General features: G+C 36.9%; 1 protein-coding gene across 2 annotated transcripts in view; it reads right to left on the bottom strand.

The window, feature by feature from the left end:
• Positions 1–6437: 6437 nt before the first annotated feature.
• LOC107677210 (noelin-3-like) overlaps positions 6438–14499 on the bottom strand; it is a 30815-nt gene continuing 22753 nt past the window's right edge. For both annotated transcript variants that reach the window (XM_016472022.1, XM_016472021.1), the window contains 5 exons: positions 12452–12595; positions 9738–9893; positions 9306–9525; positions 7844–7950; positions 6438–7669 (listed from right to left, as the gene is read on the bottom strand). In XM_016472022.1, the coding sequence (XP_016327508.1) occupies positions 6992–7669; positions 7844–7950; positions 9306–9525; positions 9738–9893; positions 12452–12595 (1305 nt within the window). In that variant the 3' untranslated portion in view covers positions 6438–6991. The remainder of the gene's footprint in view (positions 7670–7843; positions 7951–9305; positions 9526–9737; positions 9894–12451; positions 12596–14499) is intronic.

Raw genomic sequence — 14499 nt, 5'->3', positions numbered from 1 at the left:
AGGGGTGATGGTGAGTGTTTCTGAAAATATATATCTGAAGCTGCTCACTAGACGATCTTGCTCGTCTCAGTCTGCTCACTCTTAGTGATGTCAGTGCCCTAAAAGATGTTATAATGGACTATTTCAAATCCAGAGATGAAGGATCGGATGATGAAGTTACTAAAGAGGAGGAGTCCGATGACAGTCTGTTTGTTATATGCACAGGTGCAAATTGAACACATATTTGAACTAAATAAAATACTTTAACAAAAATATTTTTCAATCATGTCCAATCTACATGTTCAGATTTAGTAGCAATTATTCCCTGTTACTTTCAACATTTCTTTTGGCTTCTCTTAGTAAACTGCTTTTTTTTCCCCTCCCTTGGGACCTTGTTGTGGTCTCAGCTTCAAGCTGAGTGAACCTCTTATTTCACTCATCCAGGAGAGTGATCAACAGGGGAGTGATGGGCTTGGAGTGAGACAGTTGCTGGCAGTGCACCTGGATGGAAGAGACGGACGCTGGACTCATTACACTTTAAACCCGTTTTTCTCAAAATTCCATTCCGGAAAATCATAGTTATCAGCCAACTTCAGATAGCCATAACTTTTGAGTGAAAGGTTTTCCTAGATCGCATCACATTTAATCGCAGAACTTCCATTGGCTCTTTCCTGGGATTGTGCTCTCATGCTAATTTGACCAGTTTAGTAAATTCAGACCAACATCCCCATTCACCTGCTACATTGAGCAATATAGTGATCAGACATGCAATTACGCAATAGTAACCACCTAGTAACAACATAAATAAATACTGGACATACATAAAACACTTTTTTTAAAAAGTTGTTTGTATTTTCTTCAACTCATTTTCTGTATAAAAACATAGTAATTCTTGAAACAACACTTGATCAAACGGTGTCTCTTTGATTGGAACTGATCATGTGGAATCTATTAATTTTCCAATTAAGTGCCATGCTCAGTCTGCCTTTTGATGCAAATGTGATGGTATTTACATTGTTCCCTCAATTTGCATTTATAGTGCTTCTCAGCCTGGATATACAAACATGTTTAGCACTTAGTTTAACTATTAGTTGACCAGCCATTCAACCAGGTAAAAAACACTCACCATCACCCCTGAAAAGAGAAATCCATACAAACAAAGCCTAACAACGTTATGAAGCTTCAAAAGGGAAGGACTCATTCACTTGGAACAGAAGGAAATAAAGTGGTGCAACTAAGATTTATGAGGACAATTTAATTTAAACTAGAATGTAAATAACACACAGAATGATTAATTCTTTCTGAAAAGTGACACATCAAGTTTGTCATTAGGAACACTGGGAATAAAATGTAATCAGTTTTCATTAAAACTGACACAACTTTCCTCCTTTATCATGGAGGAATCCAACAATGCCACACCACATAGAATAGATTCATGCCACTATGGGATTTTAATAGGACCTACATATGAAACTGTTAAATTTAACTAAATGAAATACATTTTGAATGTATAAAATTAAGTTAAAAGACATGAATTAAAATTCGGATGCATAATATTACTAAATATACTGTAATATGACATTAAGAAGCCCATTATGCACCCTGTGATTCAATATAGAGTTTTCACTCTCTCAAATAGGATTTTCTCACTTCCAAAAGTCTACACCCAAAATAACTGGAGCTTCTTAAACATAGCCATCATTTCCCAGGACTACTGTATATGAATCAAAAATAACCAAGAATAACATTTTGAACAATTCAGAATAGGAAAAAAGACCCTTTCGATTAACTTTTCAAACATATACCAGAAAAAAGCTAAACAATGAAGGCCAACCTTTTGATTTCCATATTTCGCCTCCCTCAGAAACTGGTTCATTGAGTATGTATTGCATAACTTTCAATCGAGAGATTGATTTGCCCATGCCTTTGTTTCATTTCAGTTATGAAACAACCTTTGTATGTGCACAGCACACTTAAGGTGGGCACATTGATTTTATGCTCGCATTTTCACCAACAGATGACCACAAATTATCGGAGTGTCACCCGCCAACTTGATTTATGTCCATTTTATGGCTCTTTATGATGTTTCACCGGTGAGTCTGTGTGGTGTTTTCATGACAGTAATCCCACATTCTAATCAGTGGCGGAAACCTCAAGGGTGAGGAACATGGCCTGCTGGCATGTAAAGACCGATAAGAAACCGCAATGATAAGGATAATAATTGGAATTTTTTTGTGGAATATGCAGTAATTGGACATTGAGGGAGAGAATATTAATCTGACACTGTTATTTTCTATGTGACCTGATTAGGCAGAAATGGACTGTGGAGTAGTGCTGATTGTACCATGTCTTTCCCTTGCGTCTTTATTGAAATTCATGGCAGTGGAAAACCTTTCCCTCAGGCGCTTACCTCTCTCCATTTCAAAGATCCTTCACAACGATTTGATGTGCCTTTGTTGGGGGGTGGGGGGTTGAAACCATAACACTTTACATTTCCTAACATAACACTGGGCGACACCAGCAGTGGAGGAATCATAAAGAATATCAGTAATACAACGCTGGCGAGCTGTGCGAAACGAATCAAACGTACACGCACACACAAGTACATTGAGAAATAATAGGTTACCGTGATTGATATGGAAATCAGTGGTGTTTAAAAAAAAAACTATTTTCAATGTGAAATGAAATGCAGGCCGCTGTTGATCTGCTGGTGAATTACTCTCAGCTTTAGTTTTTCATCTTTTTTTCTTCAAATTGTATTGAATTCTCTCTAGAGCTGTTGGGATTTTGGGATAAAAGCAAATTATCAGTGTCATGAATATACACCTTCTAGGGCTGTGAATTTAACGTGTTAATTTAGTGCAGCTGATTATACAAACAATAAAGAAAATAAAGGGACCCCTACAAAAATCATCTAACAGAAAGAAACTGAAAAATTTTTTTGTTTATGTTTAGTCATAATAATGTAATGTTTTTTCTTATTGTGAGAGGTTTCTTTTTTTCAACCCAATATTGCAAAAAAGATAATACAGCAAAGAAATAAATGATGAATTGTGATTTCTTTGTGGAAATGTTTCAACAGATTTTACATAACATGTAAAAATGATTTTTGTGCGGTTGTAAATAACATATTATTGGAGTATGTTTTACAAGAAAATACTATTTCAGTCTTTCAGAAATTTCACAGCTAATTCAGAGTGTTACTTAAAATTTCTTTGTAATTAACTGTGAAATTTGTTTCAACAGCAATTTCTTTTTCGTAATTTTTTTTCAGTTCAGGCTACAAATATGTTTTAGTATTCATGTTTAGTATTCACTGTTAGTGAATGAGACCCACTGATTTGTGTTGTTGTTTCAACTATTCAATCTATTAATCTGCATATAATTTAACTAAAATAAATTGTAATTAATTGACAGCCTTAATACATACAATCATGAATTAACCTGCAATGTCTGGTGATGCTGCATATAAGTCATTTGGCAGTGATGTTTAGAACTTTAAAACCAGTGTGATTAAACTCGTAATTGCCCAATTTTACAAGAAAAGCAAATTCCTTTAATCAAGAATCAAGTCGACCATCAGATGTATCGTGTGATCTGAACTTCCTGCTGGGATATAAGCCTGCCCTTAAAGAAAAACATTTGAGACATAAAACGACTTAGCTGAACACTATATCTGCCTTTTAATTGGTGGTTCAGAGGGCCAGAAAAGAAACTCCCTTGAGAAACAGCAGCACTTCAAGAAGTTTATGTCTTTCTAGTGAAGATCTGACACTCAAAAACGTGAGATTCACACTGCAGCAGCCTGCCATATTCAAATTCATTTGCATAATCACATAAGTAATGATCTTTCTGAATAAGACGAAAGCCAGTTCAGCATTAAGGACAGATGCTATCAGCTCATGCTACAGACAGAGATGTCTTAGATCAGTGTCGCAGACAGATGTCTTTCAGGAAAAGAGCAAAAGCCAGATTGGTGTTAGTGTTTTTCTTCTCATTATATAATTGACCCAGTGTTCCTAATCTGTGCGAGAAAACTCAATAAAATAAGAACGCAATTTAAAAGTCACTGAAAAGTCAGAAGTTTGTTCCTTTTATCATGCAGTCTACCTTGCGCCATTATTTTTCTTTTTAAACTCAGCCTTCATTTCTCGACTAGTTAGTGGAGAAAAAGCTTGAACAAATTACTTGGATGGAGAATAGATTTAAAGTGTGATTGCATTTCATCAAAAGATTGTGGGATTTCTGTTCTATTGATTTTTATTCAAACTCAGAGTTTAATTTTTGTGGCTTTGGAGAGATCAGAATAATTTTCATGTGACTACAATTTTCTACAGATTTGTTGTCTGAAAAAGCTCGCAAAAATGAAGTCCCAAGTAGGCCTGGGCGATAAAACAGTATCGATATTTATCGACGGTACACCTTCTTCGATATCGATAGAAAAAATGTTCGAAATAGCGCACGATATAGGCACGTGCTATGAGTGACGCAGACAGCACACACAAACAGAACACATGCTGAATTGAGTGCTGTGCCTGCCTCTGATGAGGAGATTGTGAATAAAGAATGAATATTAGTCGAATTTAAAATAAACATTTGAATTTGAATGTTAGGAGTGCGTCGGAGCGTCATCAGTGGAGCACGAGATGCGGTGATGATGATGTAAATGACGTTGTTGCATTTGAATGTTTTGTTAGTATAGCCCACGAGACGCACCGCTGCTGTGTTATGCCTTCAAAATATTAGAGAAATATAGAAGCTCGTATTTAACATAAACATTTGAATTTGAATGTTAGGAGTGCGTCGGAGCGTCATCAGTGGAGCACGAGATGCGGTGATGATGATGTAAATGACGTTGTTGCATTTGAATGTTTTGTTAGTATAGCCCACGAGACGCACCGCTGCTGTGTTATGCCTTCAAAATATTAGAGAAATATAGAAGCTCAATGCGGGGAAGATCTTGAATGGGTTAAAACCGAAACAAAACCATTCACAGAGAACGCATATTCAGCGCATTTTTAGACGGACAATATGACTGCTGCACTCGCGTCTCACACAAGAGATGTATAGAAAGCCATGCAAAGTTTAAACAGCTTAAACTTTTAGAAAACACGTCACGGATTTGTGGTGTTAATTATAAATACAGTGGTTAAATTTAAACATTTTTATTCTATTGCTTTTTGGTTTAAAAAAGGTTATAAAAATGTTAATAATTATCGATACCGAACGATATGAAACATTATATCGTTGATACATTTTTTAGCTATATCGCCCAGCCCTAGTCCCAAGTAAGGCTATAACTAAATGCTTGAATATGAATATTGCTTAATAATACTATAAAATAGTAAAGTGGACATTTCTGTGAATTTAACATCTCTTTTTGAATATAATCTCAAGGGATTCATATTCATGGGATTTGTGATTCTTCCACAGGCAAGTTTTTTCCTGTAGGTTACAGAAAAAGGGGTAAAATGGGTCTAAATATATCTGTGAAAGGACGGAGAATAGAAATAGTATGGCATCCCACAGAGTTTCTCATTTTTTTTAGACATTCTCTGGAATTTTAAATGAGCAATGTGGAGCACAATACACATTGCCTTAACCGAAACTGTCAGGTGACTGCTGAAGAGATAAAGTGAATATCAGTCTTGTATTGCATTTATCATCTGATAAAACAATATTATGAAAAAATTATATTCATATACTGTAGATATTGCTCCTCCGCTGCGCTATTAGTTTTATGCATTTGTAAAATAGGCCTCATTATAATGTGGTCCAAAAAATACCAAGCTCTAATGAACAATTTACAGACCCACAGGAAATTGTGGCTTCCTATTGCAGGGGTAAAAATGTAGGAAAATATTAAATTTTTGGCTTTAAATAAATAGTTTACTAAGTTAAATTTAAATTACTTTAAATTACTTAAAATTAAGTTTGAAATGGAGGGGGGGAGGGCACCTGCACAAACATCAAAACTAAAAAGCTAATTTAACTTTCTGCTAGCAGATACGTTGCAAGACTATGTTGCAAGAAATATTCATAAGAGATGCACTGGATGTGATGAGAGGAAACAGCAGTAGTAAATCCCTGTGGGTGATCTTTTCCCAGCGCTGAATTGATGGCGGTAAAAGTGCATTAAAATTCCCAGTGCCCTAGCAGACAGGCAGGCTTGACACAGACATGAAGGGAGAGGAAATTGCAGAGAGGAGTTGGAATCATCCCCTCCCAGCTCCTGTGCCCTTGATCTTGATTGAAAATGCCAAAGGACAGCATTCAAAGTCATCAAGTAAGAACGGCTGCCCGTAAAGAATGCACCCGCAGTCGGGCTTGTCACAATCATCAGCAAATGACCTCATTATAACCCAGACTGAATCCTGACGAAATTGCTCTGTGTCACACACGGCCCTTTTCTGTTCTGTTGTTTACATTTATGGATGTAGATTTGTGGCTTTGTTCGAGTTGATTTATTGTTTTGTTCTAGATTTAATATAAAATATTTCCTCTCACAGTGACAATGAATGTTACAATCGTTTACATAGGTTCATATTCAGGGCTCTACAGTTTTTACAACTAAACTTGACACAACATTAAATTACCAGGAGAGTCTGGAGAAACCAAAGTCACCAAAAACACGCCACTATATAAGAAAATGGAATTTCTGATATATAGAAAGACCACGGAATGGATAACAAATGGCGAAAGAATCAGACATTCATGCAGTAGAGCAATCCGTCTGCGGCTCACGTTGTGAAATATCGCAAGTAAGGCCTAACTTTCAGAGCAGCTATGAGCAGATGAATAAAAGAACTTCAAATCGTTCTGTTTGTAATGGCATTGGATCATCAAGTCTTCATGTGTCATCAGTCACGGCGAGACGATGCTTGACTCAAACTGCAGTCAATGGTGAAGGCAATATATCTCATTAACTTTGGGAAAAGAACCATAAGCGAGTAGAAAATAACAGCAGAAATTAAAACTGAATTGTCCTTCTTTCTTTTATCCTTTAAGTCCATTAGGAGTCGTCTTCGGTTTTGATGACATGAAAAAGCGTGACGTTGAAAATGACCTGATGTCCATTGTTCCAGGCGTAAAGCGCCCGTTCTCGAGCGTTGTAGTCGAGCATGGAGATGTGAAAGTACTGGTTGTGGAACGGGATGTCCATGTACTCATACGTCGAGGTCTTTGTGTTGTACGAATAATACACCTTGGCTCCGGTCAGGTGGGAATTGGTGATGTAGAGCGTGCCGCAGATCATGAAGGACTCGCCTGCGTTCCTTTTGGAGTATTCCGTGTTCCACGTCTGAAGAACTTCTAGCGTCTGCGGTTCTAACTGAGAAATCACAATGTTTCCTGCGTTCTGGTTGGTGGCGTATACAGCCCACAATCCCAGCTCGTCCGCCATCATGTCGATGTCCGAGAAGCCTCCCCAGGTGTAGGGGTAGACGTTGTGGAAGCCGGCATACTCCAAAGCACGTTGGGCGAGAACCCGTCCGGTCTCGAAGCTGTATTTGACAATGATGTTGCTCTGCTCCTTGTTGTAATATAGAGAGCCATTGTAGACAACATGGTTGGTTCCAGCCCATTTAAAGGGAAGGTAATAGGTTCTTGATTCCAGGCCGGAGATGAAGTCTGCGATGCTTTTGTACTCTCGAACCACCTTGCTGTTGGTGTAAGTGTCCATATACCAAACCTGTGGGAATATGACAGAGTGAGATTAAAGTATGTAGATGAGCGGCGCACTAAATTATTTTACACCTGGTGGAAAGTGGGTGTAAGTAATCCTGGGGAGGAAGAAGATTAATCAGGTATATGGCAGAACATTCATCAGACTGAAGAACGTAGTGCCGCCCACTTCAGAACTCACCCGGTTATTTCTTGGAGATGCAAGAGGGTCGGTCATCCATGCGCCAAACCGCGTTCCAGATGTCTTTATAGTCACAGGGCCGGTGATTTTCATTAATTTCCCACATGCTGGAAAAAAAAAGAATATTCTTTATTGAAATATAATCATCTTCTATTTTTCAAACGGCTGTTTTCATAGAAGCAATTTCATGCTTTCTAAAGACTGTTGCTTTCGGTGCATGTGAAAAACAACAGCAACTCTTAATGATGTACTAGCTTAGTGCATCCAACCCCCAATGCTAGGATGTAATTATCAGAGATATTAATAACATATTGGAACATCTGTTGAATTTGCCTAACCAACTTATTAATACTGTAAGGCTTTTTAGCACTTCATCTTCAGAATCACAGGTGTTATTTGAGGACCGCTGAAAACACATTGTTATTTAATTGCAAAGAAATAATTAAACCTCCAATACAGAAAAACAGAGGTTGGAGGTAAATCTGTGATTTTTGTATTTTGCTTTGAGCAGGATATTTTATTTTTTAACTGAGACATCACTTTGTGTCTTTATTTTGCAGGCTGTACTGTAATGTACTTTAAGCAAAATGAATTTTGGTTATTAATGTACACTACGCTATAAATCAAGGGGAAAAGGAAAAGCAGGATGTTTTTTCTTTTGGAAAAAGAAAAAGATTTTTACATCCAGTGCTGTTTACATATGATTTTTGTAAAAGATTCTGCAAAGATGCATTAAATTGATCACTAAGACACTAAAGAACCCTAAAAATATCAAGCAGCACAACTGTTTCCAACGTTTATAACAATAGGAAATGTTTCTTAAGCAGTAAATCAGCATATTAGAATGATTTCCGAAGGATCATGTGACACTACAGACTGCAATAACGGTTGCTAATAATTCAGTTTTGCCATCACAGGAATAAATTACATTTTAAAATAAAGTCAAACAGAAAACAGTTATTTTAAATTATAATAATATTTCATAATATTACTGCTTTTATAGTACTTTTGGTCAGCTAAATTGTAATAAAAGTTTTGAAGCACTGTCACTACAGCCATAAACATTCAGACAGATGCCTTTGGCTGTTTTGACCCATCTCATCATTTTTTGAGCATCCTGTCTGCCATGAATGTAGCATTTTAAAGATAGCCTGTCTTGTTAAAAACAGTCTAACTACAGTTCAAACCCTGCATTTTATTTACATTGCTTCACCTCCACCTTCATCTAGCTGTATTTAAATGAGCTAGATGTCAAAACCCCTTAAGAAACTCATTGGAGCAGGTGAGCCTGAATTCAAATTAGGCTTGTTGGTCATTAACCAAAAATTTCAGTCTATCATAGCAGATGTCAGTTAAATATAGAGGTTTTGATATACCAATGTATCTTTAAATGTGCTTTCAAAATGAACTAAAACTAGTAGAAAAAATGCTTTAACTGTGCATAGCTGTGGATTATACTTACTGAGTTTGCTCATGCAGTTTCGTAGGCGACTGTCCAGGCTGAGCACTCTCTGATAGAGCTGCTCGTAGTCATAAGCTCCCAGCTCCTCCTGGATGCCCATCAGCACAGCAGACAGATTCCTGATTTCCTCTTTGAACTGAGAGATCAGCTTAGCATCTGTTTTGTACTGCTCTAGCACAGGAATCAATGGCTGGAGTTCATCCATATGATCTTTCAGCTCCTGTAGACACACACCCACACAGATGTTGTTACGCTTCACACATTGCTCCCAATAAACAATGTTTAGCCATAAAATGCATTCCATTATGTAGTTATAGTGAAATTCTATTATACATATATTTCACCATTTGACATAACACATGCAATATTCATGGATAATGCTGATGTTTGCATTTCCAGCAGCAGGTCTTTTGTAACCTAATAAAAGCATACCTTAAAGTTTCTAGCCATTATAGTTTTCCTGTCCTCTTCAATTTGCCGGAACTTGGTCCGTAACCTTTTCATTTGATTTTCCATTTTCATGACATACTGGAAATCGCGCTGCGTGCGCAGATTCAGGACTTCAATTGATTGAGACATATTCTGCACCTGCAAGTCAAGAAGTTAGACAAAACAGCAAAGAAATAAACAGCATAACCGATTTCAACATGGCTAATAATAAGCAATGTTTATTGAGCAGCAAATCAGTATTAGAATAATTTCTGAAGGATCATGTGACTCTAAAGACTGGAGCAATCATGCTGAAAATCCATCACAGGAATAAATTATATTTTTAAAAATATTAAAACAGAAAGTAGGTATTTTAAATCGTAATAATATTTAAAAATTTTAATGTTTTTATTGTAGTTTTGATTAAATAAATGCAGCCTTGGTGAACATAAGACACCTCTTTTGTACTGTCCCCAAACATTTGAACTGAATTGTAGATGTAAATGAATCCATGATATTTGCACTTTTGTACCAGTAAACAATTATCAATAGACATTTTCAATTAATGGTACTTTTTTGTTTGTTTTGTTCCTTGAAAAACAATACGTTATTTGGGCGTGATGAGGGTGAGTCGATGAAGTTATTATTTTTGTGATCTATCCATTCCACCTCAGCAGGTCTGCATAAGACGTAATGGGAAGCACTTTCCAAAGACACATTTCTTTGCATAAGTTATGGATAAACTGACTACAATTAATGAATCTTTAAAAAGGGGCTGATAAAAAAACCCCTAAACAGTCGCTCCAATCTCACTGTGTTTGTCCCCGTCAAATGGTCTGATTAGCTACCTTGACTGGGGCGCGAGAAAAGCGGAAGTCCATGAATCATGAATGAGATGCGTCCTCTGTGGGCCCCGACTTTCTTTTCAGGCTATAGGGAAAATGGAGGCGTTAATAAATGTACATATCAATATTAACGGCAGTCAGGCTCCCGCTGGATTGAGGCATGTATCATTTATCATAAAATCAGGTATTAATGACCTGCATAAAATCAGCCTCTTGCGAACACAGTTGAAGCATCTATCAGCGCTTTTTTTTAAACTTGTGTGCATGTGTGTTTAAAGGTCCTAATTGGGAATGAGACTGATAAAAGAGGATAAAAACTGATGGAGGAGGGGAATATGTAATGTGTGACTGAAAGACTGAGAGAAAGGACAAGTGTGTGTGTGTGTATGTCAGTATCAGTGGCAGGCTACAGTAGCTCCTGAAATGTGTCAGTCCCTGAGGCAAAACAGTACATTAGTTGTCCACACAATATATACTAGCCAAATGATGCCTGTGTGTGTTGAAAGAAAGAACAGAAAGCATGAAGAAATGCTTCATGAGAAAAAATCCTGTGCTATTACTAGGCTTTGCAATATTTTGAATATGCAAATTATTTTCGCAATGCATGTGCTAGCGATATAAAACTAAGAAACAATGTGAATATCATGATTTTAATGTGTTGTTTTTTTAGGCCATTAAGGGCCAGATTTACTAAACAGGGCAAATTAGCGTTAGAGCGCAATTCCATAAAAGTGCCATTGGGAGGGGAAAATTCTGTGGGTGATTTACTACCAATGCACACATTAAAGAACACAGATGCAGCCAGATCATTTCCATAATGACCAGGGCAATCTACCAAGAGCAGCTCAAATTACTGCCTGCTTTTTTTGGGGCGTTAAATAATGGCACAAATACCAGTCATTTGACTAGCGCAAACATTAGTAAATGACGTTGCGTGATTCATTTGAATAATCTCCTCCCATAAATTATGCATCTGAAAGGGAAACTCCTTCAAATGCATATTCAATAAGGTCAGGCGCAAAAATAACTGTGTCCATGCCTTTTCAGCGCTAATTCTTCACTGCACGTCTTAAATCCTGACAGTACTGTTTTAATGCCAAAAAACGGATTGCATTGGCGCAAGCTGTTAGTAAATCTGGCTGTAAGTTTCCAAAAGACCGTACCAGTACCCTTTAATGATTAAGACAAATATTCTAATAGCATTAAATATCTTAAGCATTCAGTTGCAAATAACGCGTTAGAGTTGTAAGTTTGATTAATTGTGTCTATATATGCACTATACCGTTCAAAAGTTCGAGGTCAGTCAACATTTTGGTCAGTAAGAAGCATCTTTTGCTCAACAAGGCTGCATTTATTTGATCAAAAATACAGTAAAACAGTAATAATTTAAAATATTAAAATTGAAAAGAACTTTCTTTTATAGTAAGTTATATAATGTAATTTATTCCTGTCAAACCTGAATTTTCAGCACCATTAATCTAGTCTTCAGTGTTACATGATCCTTCAGAAATCATTCTAATATGTTGATTTACTGCTCAAGAAACATTTATTATTATCAATGTTGAAAAAAGTTGTGCTGCTTAGTAATTTTGTGGAAACCATGATACATTTTGTTCAGGATTCTTTAATAAATAGAAAGTATTTATTTGAAATAGCCTAGAATTTTTTTGGTTTCAATGTAAAAGTATTTACTGTCACTTGATCAATTTAATGCATTTTATTTTTTGCTATTTCTTTAAAAAGAAGCTTTTGAATGGTAATGTATGTATATACTACAAATATTTTTCTCCAGTATACAGTGTGATTGAGATATATATGATATACATAAAAAAAATAAAGAAGAGCGGTAAAATGTGTGTTTATGCATGAGACCTTCTCCAGCAGCTGTCGGAGCTGTCTGCTCTTGGCATCCCTGGAGCAGAGGTTTTGTTCCGGTGCAACCACAGTGCAGATACAGCGTCCGTCAGCATCCTGTGCCGAACTATACACCTGCCATCCTTCCTTGGGACCAATCGTCTGCAGAGACACACACACATACACTTTAAAAGACTAGTTCACCCCCCAAAAAAGGACAATTCTGTCATCATTCACTCATCCTGATGTCTTTCCAAAACAATATGATATGACTTTGACATTATGACACTCTTCTGCTTGAAAGAGAAGACTGTTTTCCATAGTCTTTTCCATGCAGTTACAAAGAACAGGGACATCAACTTAAAAGTACTTTGGAGAGGTCCATGTGCCATTTTCACCTTATTCCAAAGTCTTCTTAAGTTGTACAGTAGCTCTGGGCAAAATGCAGACAGGAATTTACATGTATTATTTACTAAATAAATAATGAATGAATAAATTATTATCATTACTACTACTAATAAAAGTGATAATTATTTTTAGCATTATTAATATTACCACCAATAATAATAAATTTGGCATTATTATTTACTTGTAATCTTCACCAACAATTAATGTTATGACCATATCAGTTAACATGTTAGTTTGATTCCTAATTAAACTGGATCAGGTGTTTCATCGAAAAGATCCAAATCAAAAAATTATTTGTTTATGGATTGGACATTGCTACTTGTCATGAACATACCAAGGAAAACTAGGGCAGATGTCAAGATTTTCAGTGAATTTCCATCTATTTGTTGCACAAAGCCATGGACGCACAGCAGCACACAAACATGACAAATATGAAAAATGAAAGGATTGCAATGTTGTGTAGGCTACATAAATATAAAAATGCCTACATGTCATAATGGATAGTCACTGCATGTAGCAGAATTAGGCTACCTATTTGCTCGCGCACGAGCAGCTCCGTTTCATCTATGGAGATGCGTTCTGTCTTTGCGCTTGCAAATTTCGCCGTGTAAATAGCAAATCCGCCTTAAAGGGAATGGGAGATGAGACTCCGATTGGTTTATGGCACGTTACGCCCAAAAAACACCCATTACCCATTAAAGTGGTCATATGATGTTGCTAAAAAGAACATTATTTGGTTTATTTGGTGTATTTGGTGTAATGAAATGTGTTTATGCGGTTTAAGGTTAAAAAAACACAATATTTTCCACATACTGTACATTATTGTATCTCCTCTATGCCCCGCCTTTCTGAAACGCGTAGATTTTTACAAAGCTCATCGGTCTGAAAAGCGAGGTGTGCTCTGATTGGCCAGCTATCCAGTGCGTTGTGATTGGCCGAATGCCTCAAGTGTGTAACGGAAATGTTATGCCCCGTACCATACTGTGATGCCGTGTCCCGGAGCGACAAGACAAAAATAATAAAACCCATTATAAACGAGGCATTTGTTGCATTCAGTGGGGACATAATTACGGATTATAATGACTTATACTGTCTTTTTACGTTGTAAATACAACTTAACCACTGATTTCTAGTCGTGTCCTCTTTTGGAAGGCCAAACAAAGTATTTTCGCTTTCGCAACTAAACACACAGCGTCTTCACAACATGGCGGCAGCAACAACAAAGTTACACCTTCTTTCTTTGTGTGAATATTTGGGCGGTGTTATGCAAATCTTCCCACATCATGACATGTGGTGGCGTGTTTAAACAAGGCGTTTTATGAGGGCGTGGACCAGTCTTAACTTTTATAAAGAATATCTCTTTGGGTTTGAGACTTTAGTCTTTGCAACTTTAGGGATCTTATCTATTCACAAACAGCTTGTAACACTCCAAAGAGAAAGGAAAACTTGAAATCGCATCATATGACCCCTTTAAGAGAATAGGGACAACCCGTTTAGACCATGCGCCCATGCGTTGTGATTGGCCGAATGCCTCAAGTGTGTAACGGAAATGTTATGCCCCGTACCATACTGTGATGCCGTGTCCCGGAGCGACAAGACAAAAATAATAAAACCCATTATAAACGAGGCATTTGTTGCATCCAGTGGGGACATAATTA

This window comes from Sinocyclocheilus anshuiensis, unplaced genomic scaffold, assembly GCF_001515605.1.
Source record: "Sinocyclocheilus anshuiensis isolate Anshui unplaced genomic scaffold, SAMN03320099.WGS_v1.1 scaffold392, whole genome shotgun sequence".
Classification (NCBI taxonomy): Eukaryota; Metazoa; Chordata; class Actinopteri; order Cypriniformes; family Cyprinidae; genus Sinocyclocheilus; species Sinocyclocheilus anshuiensis.
This window is presented reverse-complemented; position numbering and strand designations above follow the sequence as displayed.